Here is a 10,805-nt window from a genome sequence, read left to right as displayed (position 1 = left end):
CTGCACTGAGACAGGTCCCCGACCTGGAGACCTATACTGGAAAGGGCCAGCTGGCTCCCCGAGATCCAAGGTCAGATCATCCTGGACCTGCAAGTCCTGAGAGTCCTGCGCAGCCCCGAGCCCCAAACACTCAGCTGACTGGGCTTGTAGGCCCCCCACTGATGGTCCACTAGGGTCCCCCTCTAATAGAGCTAGCGGGCCCCGTCCCTACAGCAGGGGCCGTGGTCCAGGCCGGCCACTCCCCCGTAGCCCACGGAGAGCCCGAGAGAGAGACCTCTGGCCTGTCACCACCCGTGCGCCCAACTGGGCCCGCACACCCCCAGCCCGCCGCGAAGACAGGGGTCGCGGCTTGCTGCCCGCGCGCGACCCGCCAACGGCGCGGGGCGCGCCATCGGCCACACCCGACAGCCCGTGGGCCCCGCGCTGGGCTCTGAAGGCCCGGGCTCGGCGGCCCAGCCTAACCGACTGGGCCTGCTTGCCTGGGCCCCTTGGCGGACCAGGGCCCGTCGGGGCCCTGGCCCGCTTTGCGCAGCCCCGGCTCGGCTCGCTGGGCCCAGAGACAATCAGGGTAGTGTCAGCCCCTCGGTCGGCCTCGTCGAGGTCATCGACCGAGTCGACCCAGAGCGGGATAGAGGTATCCCGGTGCGAGCCCTCCCCCCCACCTGCCGGCGATCGTCGCCTGGCGACTTTCGTCGGCTTTTGCCAGCCGTCGGTGTCCACAGGGGACACCGGTAGGGCAACTGGCGATGGCGGTCAGGCGTAGGGCGACTCAGGCCTCGGGTCAGGCACAGACATCTCCGGTCTAGCTACCGGAGAAGGCGGCCGGGACGGGGCCGATCCAGGCACTGGTTGAGTCTCCTTCGACCGTGGTGGTCGAGACTCCCGCGGCGGAGGCCTCCGCCGCGTCGCCACCATCCAGGGGCCAAACACCAGCCCTGGGTTCTCCTCCCCGTCATCGGGGGGCGCCGAAACCGACCCGCCACCTGGGTCCACCGCCACTGGTGGCGGATCCTCCACCCACCCAGGAACCATCGGAAATCGGCAGGCCGCCTCCAAATGGCCCATCCGCCCGCACCGGGGGCAGAGGAGCGGAATGTTTTCGAAGACGAAGGGCTGCCACCGCACCTTCGTCTTCCCCTGGATCTGGATTCCAGGTTTAAGGGGCGTGGAGGCGTCGACTGCAACCTTCACCCGGGCGAACGCCATCGCCCGTCGCTGCTCGGTGACAGCGTCCACGGCGATCGGTCGGCCTGCCCTGCTTGCTATATCCAAGATGGTCGACGGTGTCCAATATTCCGGTGGCAAGCGGGGAAGACGTAGCCACACCTCCACCGGCGACACCGCCTCCTCCCCTGGCTCAAAATCAGGGACCCAGGGAGTCATGGCGAGGAGTTGCCCCCCCACTACCCAGGGTCCCAGATTAAGGGCGCGCTCTCGGTCCGCCGGTGATCGGAAGCGCAAAGCTAGGTAGCCATCCACAAGAGGGACGACCACCACATCTTGGAGCTTGGCCCGGGTAGCCACATCCTTGGCTACCCACTCGGCCGAAACTCGGCGTCCCAGGCTGCGTACCACAACAGCCCTCCCGTCCCACTCCAAGCGAGCCGCCGCAATGGGTTCCTCCCGGAGCGTCACGACCTCCGGGAAGCGGCGGCCAGCCGCTCAATCTCCGCGGCCGTGGGCCACTGAGTCACCCACGGCCCCGGCCTCGACCAGGCACCGGAGTGCTCCCCCCGACCGCCATTGGATACTCCTCCAGAGGGTTTTAGGCTTACCTGAGCCTCTCGCCGTACCTCCCGCTTCCGTCCCTGCCGGCGCCTTCCCCTTCCCCTTCCGATCCATGAAGAGCGTCCTGCGAGATCCGCCTGCGAGGAAAGAGGGGGTTAGCTGGAAACAAAACGCAGAGGTGAGAGCCGGCGAGGAAGGCCGAAGGCGAAGGCGAAAGCCCGCGAGATCCGCCTGCGAGGAAGAACTGAGGACGATAGCCTCCCCCCCTCTGGGTTGTCGGACTGGACCGGTGATGACCTCGCCGAAAGAAACGCCGGCGTAAACTAGCCGTTAAGCACCTCTGAGGGAAAAGCTTCCCCAGAGTTTCTCTCTAAATTGGGCTTTTCGAAAACTTAATTATAAAGCAGTGGAATAAAAGCTTGACAAAAGAATATTAATTTTAATAACTAATTAATAAGTAAATATGCAAGAAATTAATGCAAATGAATCATGCAATACAAACACATAAAATTTATAGTGGTTGGTGCCAACCCTGCACTTATGTCCACTCCTCATCCTTTTTGAGAATTTTACTATAATGTTTTTGGAATAGCAGTCCGATTGTTTTATACAGGCTTACAATCAACCTAGTTGATTTTCATAGGCAATGAACCAAAATCTATACCGATCCTATCCCCAGGCTCAACAAGAGATTGTTTTATCCGAGCTCACAATCAACCCAGTTGATTTTCATAGGCAATCAACTAAAATTTACACAATCCAATTCAAGATTTGGATAGACCTTTTTTCCAAGTTTCAAACTCTAAAACTTGTTATAGCAGAGTATAGAATGAATACAGTGTAAGCACAATAAAGTATAGCTTCTAAACAATAAATACAAAGCAATAAATGGAGCTTGACTCTGTTGGTTGGCTTTAATTGATCTTGAATATACTTCACCAACTCTCACATGTAGAAGGTATGATCTTTCAGTTCTCAATGAATGCACTTTGAATGATTTTCTCATTAAAGCTCTTTCTTTTTGCTTTTCAATTTATGCTCTTTATGCATCTCTTTTTGTTCTATTGGTGTTCCCATATATTTATACCACTTGGAAGTGGTTGGAATACTCTCCTAGTCATTAGCCAGGTTAAAAGAGCCATTGTGAGATAAAAGCAAACGTTTTGACTTACAAAAAAACTAGTCATTACTATTGTTAGACATAGAGGGGTTGACTCGACATTTTCAGAAGTTGACTCGTGATCTTTAGGAGTCGACTCGTGATCTTTAATAATCGACTCATGATCTTCAAGGGTTTACTCAAGCTTGCTATTGCTTTTGCTGCACTCTGTCTTTCTTCTGTCATCATTGTAGAGTCGACTCTCTTAGTTCAAGAGTTGACTCATTTGGTGACAGGATTTGATTCGTTATTTTTTGGGGTTGACTTGTCCGGTGACAAGAATCGACTTGTTATTTTCAGGAGTCGACTCTTCAATAGATTGAGTTTTAATACTTTCTGCTTTTTCATTATAGCCATTCAGGGGTCATCTCACTTGTTTCTAAAATCGACTTTTGTTTGACTAGAGTTAGCATGTTTTTCTCATGGGTCGACTCGCTAATGAGATGAGATTTCCAGTGCTCTATCTTTTGTCAGTAGCTATTCAGTGGTCGACTTGCTTGTCTCTGGGGTTAACTCTTGTTAGACTGGAATCAGCTCTATACTTCATGGGTCGACTTGCCAACACAATAAATTCCACAACTTTCTATCTTTTGAGACTTATATAAGGTCGACTCTCGATTCGCTGGAGTCGGCTCGTGAAAGCATATCAACTAGAGACAATATGCCATGGATCGCAAACGTAGGGTTGACTCTTGAGATAGTTTAGAACAAAATTTTCTGTATTTACATGTGAGCTTCTAAGAATTATTCATAGCCTTCTTGGAGTTCTATTTCTTGATATAGAGCTTCAGATAAATGATCTTCATTTGATAATTATTGAAGGCTTTCTTCTTGGTTTTCTAAAATCAATCAATTAAACTCAAAATAATACATTAGTCATCTTTTTACTTAATTATTTTGCGTCATTAAAATCAACTCTTTAGGCTTAACAATCTCTCCTTTTTGATGATGACAAAACCTTTGAGTTTTAAAAAAAAAAATATAAAAAGTGATAACATCTTTTAGATTGTTAAATTTGCAAAATTCAGATAATAATGTAAGCAAGAATAACATTTAAGTTTATATTGGCAAAAATCAGAAAGTTTAAGCAATAGTAGTATCTCTTAAAACTGAGTTTATATTCACTTTTATTTTTGATTGAAATTACTTTTATCACAAAATTGTTTTTATAAATAATTCTTTTCATTTTTGATGTACAAATATAATTTTTAAAAGAGAATTTCAAATTGTCAATTTTATAGATTTTATATTTAGTTACTTGTTTTTATTGTTTTCATAGCAGTTTATATGCTACCTCTTTATACATATAACTTTACTTTTGTTTTCCATTGATCCTTCTTTTGGTTGACATTTTTTATTTATTCATTTTTGTTTGAACTTTTTTTTCTCTTTTTCACTGTTTTTGTGTCTGATCGAGACTGAGATTGAGGTGTTCAATATTTCTTCAATCACCTTTTTTTTTTTTCCCGGCGAAAACTGTTTGATCACGGAGGATGGTGCAATTCGCGAGGGAAATCCCCAGATTCTGATATATCTTTCGCCTAAAAGAACGATTGATGTTCTTTCCCTCTCCAGACCGCTCGATCGAGGCGCACAGGGTCGAGATTTGGGTTTGTTTGATACGCGTGGAGATGGGACTCGAACGGAAGATGAAAAGGATTCGAACAGGACCGAGCTGCAGATTGGGTTGCCTCCTTCATGGCTCGGCACTCCGGTGAGATTATTTGGATGAAAAATGATGTCCCTACTCCCTTATATCTTTTTTTTTGCTGCTGGCTTGTCGGACTATACTTATGTGAGAACTATATGAAATGCCGTTTTCATAAATAAAAAAATAAATAATAATAATAATAATAATAATAATAATAAATAAATAAATAAATAAATAAATAAATAAGAAGACGAGAAAGAAAGAAAGAAAATTCTAATCTTTCTTGCGCCGGCCTTCTCCCCGAGCAGTGGAGAGGGAGGGCCCACTCATCCCCCAACCGCCGTTGCTCCTGCAACGCCGTTCACGTCGCCGGATCTCTCCCTCGCGGCTCTTCCGGCGCCGTAGAGGCCAGTCCACCTCCGTGGCCACTTCGGCTCTTCCGCCAGTGGCGACCAACCCGAGGATCGTCGACACCGTCCACCTACTGCTCGATATCAAGATGATCATCAAGAAGACGGCCTTCGTCGCCAAGAACAGCCCGAGTTCGAGATGCGCGTCCGTGCCAGCAAAGCCAGCGACTCCAAGTTCACCTTCCACATCATTCCCTCCGACCCCTGCGACGCCTACTGCAAGCAGCGTGTCTCTGAGTTCCGCTCCTTCATCAGACCTTTGACTGCTATATTCCACTAATTAAGTTCGTTTCCCGATTATGTATATTATATTGTTTGTCATTGCAGAATTACTGCAACGATCCTCTTAGGTGATAGATAATATAAGATATTCATTGCCTCTTTATTAGTTAATATTTACCTCTATACACTTGGTATATTTCTATTTGCCAACTTGGTTGGAACGTCAACGAGTCGCATAGAGAATTCCGATCAGTGTCAGAGTTCCTAGTGGACGGATCAAATTTTGTGAAAAAAATTCCTTTGTGTCACGTATTTGATAAAATGCTATGTGCTTGATAAAATGCCTGGCCGAATTAAACGTCTTTAGAGCGGACTCTCTGGTGGTTCTAGTTTCCTTTGTCGTGGTTTTAGGGTTGAATCTTTTGGTTCTAGAAAAAGAATTTTGATGGAAAAAAATCCAATCCATGGTATCCAAGAAGCATGATGGGGGCTGTTAGCCGTGGGAGCTTGTTGACAATTAGGGAGAGTGCTTTGAAAGATTTGCTGGTGAGAGTAAAATTTTAGGACAAAAACCTCCTGTCCAAGGCCTCAAGCGCGCCTGAGATCATGATGACGAGAAGAGCTTCATGTAGCCGTGGAGCAAGCTAAGCCTCGGCAAGAAGTTAGGTTGAGTGGTGGGTCCCCTCTGTTAGAGTATGCCGGTAGGGAACCGGCCAGCGTCCTTGTGTAGTTGAAGGGGTCACGCATGGACCAAGTAGATCTGGTTATCTACGGGAGAACAACCAGAATCTACTGCAATTGTAGAATGTTGTGTAGCTCTTGATGGCCGCCATCAAGAAATGGATAGCTGTTAAACAACATACGCTATATATGACATGGTAAATGCTCATAGATCATCTTATTTGATAGCTGTTCATCTCTTGATGGTAGTCATTAAAGACTACATAACACTCTGCAGTGTAGGCCCATGCACTACAAAGGATTTTTGATGGTGTAGCCAAGGCGAATCATCATAATTAGCAAGAAATAGCTTTGGCATGAAGCAATCAGGTGACAACGTTTGCTTTCAAGTTCAACTTGGAGGATTTGAGTTGAAAAGGTTTACATGTCAATTGGGTATCATTTTCTCTAGGCTTGGTTTCTATATAATTGGTTGTGGTTCCTGCTTTTATTTTTTTTTCTTTTTTTCTTTTTTTTTTTCTTTTACCCATGATATCTCTAATATGGATTGGATATAGATATGCCCATATTTGTTTTCATATTTCTTCAACAAATATGAATATTGATTGAATAACAAAATTAATATCTATAATTATTTTAAATGAATACGGATATGAATTAGATAATAAAAATATCTATTTTTTTTAATTGATATATATATAAGTCAGATATTAATTAATTTATATTTTTCTATCCGATATGATAGAAATTGAATCTTGAGAGATATTCAATAATGCTGGTGAACTTGAAATGATTATAAAGGATGAGAGTAGAATCTGCAAAATATATAAGGCATAATTACTAAGCCTCCACACAAGCCAACACAGTCAAAGGATTGGATCAATAGTTCAATTGAATTTCTATTAAATACTAAAAATTAAAATTTATTTAAAATAAAATGTACATTATAAAATATTAATTAATTTTCTATATTAAATACTTCTATTGCTCTTTAGTTGCAAAATATATAAAAGATAATCATGAATTATCTAATTTATAGACATTGTAAAGGATTATATATAAATGTCAGAATACAGAGAAGTTATTGATATTTTTTATTTTTTAACAATAATTTTTTAAATATTACAAAGAATAAATGATATATTTCTTTTTATTTTATCAAGAGAAAAGAATAATATTTTACAAATAAAATTATTATTAAATATAAAATATCATAATATATACGAAATAACACGGGCATGACTGAAGATTAAGTAGGCAAATAAACTATCATTGTAAAAAGGAGTTGTATAGTATAGCTGAGTGGTTCAGTGCTTGTTAACTAACTAGTATATTTGATCAATTCATACTTAAAAAAAAATTCAAATTCTGGATCCATGATCCGGATACCTACTCATAAAGGTTTGAGGGGCGGCGGAGGGTCGGCGGATCTACGATATGTCTGTTGTGTGCGCCGAGCTTAAAACTGCCTGGGAGGGATTGTTCTATGCCGGACTGATGTTGGGGGTGGATCGGATTCTCCTCAAGGGGGACTTGGCTTCGGTGATCCTATGGATCTAGAGACGAAGACGTGCCACTGAGAAGAGGCCGATGCTCCGTGACATTTGTAGTCTTTTGGAGGAGTGCGGCTCCCACCAAGCCACGCATGTATATAGAAAGGTGAATGGTGCCGCCGAATGGATTGCTTTCTTTGCGGCTCACGACTCGAGTGGCTTTGTGTGAGTGGACGACGCATCGTTGCTAAAGGCTTTATGTAGTCTTTTGTTTTCCAATTTTCTTAGCTGCATTCACACTCGCCGGGTGTGAGCTGCTGTTGTACAAAAAAAAAAAAAAAGCGCTCTCTTATCATTTCATTCAAAAATGATAATCACATCAATTTCATGTACTAAATTATTTACCAAATTGATATAACATTACATAAATATAAAATTTGGAGCTCCCATCAAATAAAACTATGAACATGCTTCTAACACATGCACATGCAACCTTATTGGTGGCTCCCTCATTATTTCACTCAGAAAACACCATCATATTAATTTCACGAACTAAATAAATTACAGAAAGAAGATACATAAATATACACGGAACACCCATCAAATAAAATATTATCAATATACTTCTTTCACTTGCACACACAAACAAAGGTGCCAAATAGTATTTAAAGCTTCCCGTTGTGGAAGCTATTTCGTTTGATCTTTGTAGATGAAGAAGCCATAAAACCCGGCCACGGCAACAAAAGCAGCCATGCTCCATATCACCACTGCCAAGGCCCATGGCATCATGGCCGAGACCCGCCATGCGAAGGCAAGGTTGAGGGCCGTGGCGAGCACCCAGATGGCAACCTTTAGTCTCTCCCTCTTCTCGGGCGGGCCGTTCGGGCCCAGCTTCTCGAACCTGTCGAGGCACCAAAACAGGAGCAGAAGGTTGACGTAGGATGAGATCACGAAGGCCAGCATGCTTGGGTCGTGATGCGAGCGGTAGATAGATCCTGCGACACTGAAGGTGAGGAAGACGAAGCCAAAAGTTGGGAGATGATTAGAGACTTCGGTGATGAGAAAGGTGAATATATTCCTTCTCGGATCCGCTAAGTTTTGTTCCATGTCCGGTTGTTGCATGGGACGCATAGCATATAGCGTGTTTGGTTTCTTGAGGCAATGTGAGGGATTTATATAGGAAACATGAAACTTGGGGATGCAGTAATTGGAGTTTCGTGGTCCCTTCCGAGATCATGATGAGGGCTAAAGAAGCACACGATCCATGATCCAGATTTCCTCGTACACCGCCCACTTTTTAGAACCTTCTGTCGACGTAGCTGCTGAGGCAAAATTCTTGAAACGCAAGAATAAGACTGACCGAACTGCCAAGGCAAGCTGCACCTTAGTCTTTTTGTTTTTGTCCTTTGTGCAGATTTGCGTAGTCGTTAAGGAAACTAGACTTTTTTTTTCTTTTTTGCGGACTTTGACTACGGAGTAGTACGCGCTGGAGAAATTCTATCTACCCGAGTACCCGCTCAGCGATACATTGAGCTAATTAAACTAAACTAAACCTTAGTCACCACGTATCCCTCCCTCCTCCCATCACCATGAAAGAGAACAAGGAGGACCAAAGGAAAAAAAAAACAGTGGCCCTAAATTTTTTTTTGGTGGGTAACAGTGGCCCTAATTAATGTCCGCTACCTTCCAAGGCTGCTGCTCTTTCCCTCATCCCCCTCCTCCTCCCCTTCCTCCCACCAGTCTCTTCCGACTTTTCGCTGCCAGAGCTGCCCACATATTTCGAGGTCAATGCCCTCCTCCTACTCAAGCAATCCTTTACCAACACCATGGCCCTTTCCTTCTAGAGCTCCGGCAATTCCTCCCATCCTTGCGAGTCCAAGCCCGAGTGGCTGGCATCATTTGCTCTCATATATGGAGGCACCGTCACCAACCTCAACTTTGCTCGCATGGGCCTCTCATCGCCTGTAGCCCTCGCCAATAGCAAGAATAATAGAATTATATTCCATGATTGTATGTTCACCCTGCTAAGCAGCTTGGCTCTCAAGAGGAAGCTTGTAGTCAAGAGCACCACTCCATAGCACATAGAGGGAGGAAAGTCCAGATTTAACGAGCGGTTGTGAGGCAATCAAGAGTTGGTGCTATAGATGTTATCAAAATAAGAGAAAATCTGTCGATCAATCTTGTGCCACTCGGCGGTAGACTAAGAACCTATAATGTAAAGTAACAAAAGTAACCACCTCAAATGTAGGTATAGAGGTGGTAAACGTTGTAGGCTTGAGATTAATGAGAACAATATGACCCCACGACTAATGAGGTGAGCACGGATGCTCCAATCAATAGGGCCCGTAAGCTAAATGTGCATAGTAGGAAGATAATCTCCTGAGTTATCATAATGCAAAGAGATCAGCATTCACGAGATACTAAGGGACAAGTATACAAGTGCCCAGCTAGATGCAACTTGTCATGGGATGCATGGTTGCACATATAGGTTGGGTGCACACAAGACAGCAATGTGGTCTTACCTCTAGAGTGACATCATTGAGTGCACACGTAAGTAACAATTTTCTACCGGCACAATATGTTGTGACTCAAGCTTCAAAGATCAGTTAAGCTCAGGACTCTGCTGAGCTGAGCTTCGGCTGAGAGTTAACTGGTTTCCTTATTTCAGTTAATATTATTCATCACAGTTAGTTGGTTATTAATTCCGTTATTCAGTTGTAACAGAACGTGGTTATATATATGTGTAACTGGGATCGCGTCACTACAAGAATAATGGTCATTAACGACGCATTTTTTGGCCTTTAACGACGCTTTTAAGCGTCGCTAAAAACCATCCCGACGCTTTCCTAAGCGTCGGCAAAGCGTCGCCTATGCTACAGTGGAGAAAATGTTTTCCGACGCTTCGAAAAGCGTCGAAAATTAGCACACTACAAGAAAATTCATCTTTCCCGACGCTTTTTATAATCTTTACCAACGCTTATAAGCGTCGGCTAAAGTTCCCGCGACGCAAACAAAAGCGTCGCAAAAGCGTCGGCGATACCGGAGTGGCAAAAGTTTTTGCCGACGCTAAGAGAAAGCATCGGCAAAAACAGGGCTTCCCTGACGCTACCAAAAGCGTCGGCAAAAATAGATTCGCCGACGCTTTAAAGCATCAGTAAAGCCAAAAGCATGCCCAGTTCTGGATTTTCGCCGCTTTTTTTTAGCATCGGCGTAGGCGTCCAGTTTACCAACGCTTTAAAGCGTCGGCAAATGTATTTTTGCCGACGCTTTTTTTTAGCGTCGGCGTAGGCGTACAGTTTACCAACGCTTTAAAGCGTCGGCGTAGGCGTGCCACAACTTTTATTTACCAACGCTTTAAAGCGTCGGGATTGCTTTTTTTTTAAAAAAATAAAAATACGAATGTAAATTATAAAAACACATTATAAAACAATATGAACCTGTATTACATTTACATTGACACA

At 44.3% G+C, this 10,805-nt stretch overlaps 1 protein-coding gene across 1 annotated transcript; it reads right to left on the bottom strand.

The window, feature by feature from the left end:
• Positions 1-7,856: 7,856 nt before the first annotated feature.
• On the bottom strand, positions 7,857-8,510 carry LOC148700041 (uncharacterized). Its single transcript, XM_088710889.2, has one exon. It carries the CDS (start codon positions 8,473-8,475, stop codon positions 8,032-8,034), a length of 444 nt encoding a protein of 147 aa, XP_088567015.1. The 5' UTR covers positions 8,476-8,510; the 3' UTR covers positions 7,857-8,031.
• Between the last annotated feature and the right edge of the window lie 2,295 nt (positions 8,511-10,805).

This window comes from Phoenix dactylifera, chromosome 14, assembly GCF_051530095.1.
Source record: "Phoenix dactylifera cultivar Ajwa chromosome 14, Ajwa_hap1_PhDact_Kaust_v1.1, whole genome shotgun sequence".
In the NCBI taxonomy this organism is placed as follows: domain Eukaryota; kingdom Viridiplantae; phylum Streptophyta; class Magnoliopsida; order Arecales; family Arecaceae; genus Phoenix; species Phoenix dactylifera.
The sequence above is the reverse complement of the archived record's forward strand: the minus strand, read 5'-3'. Positions and strand labels throughout refer to the sequence as shown.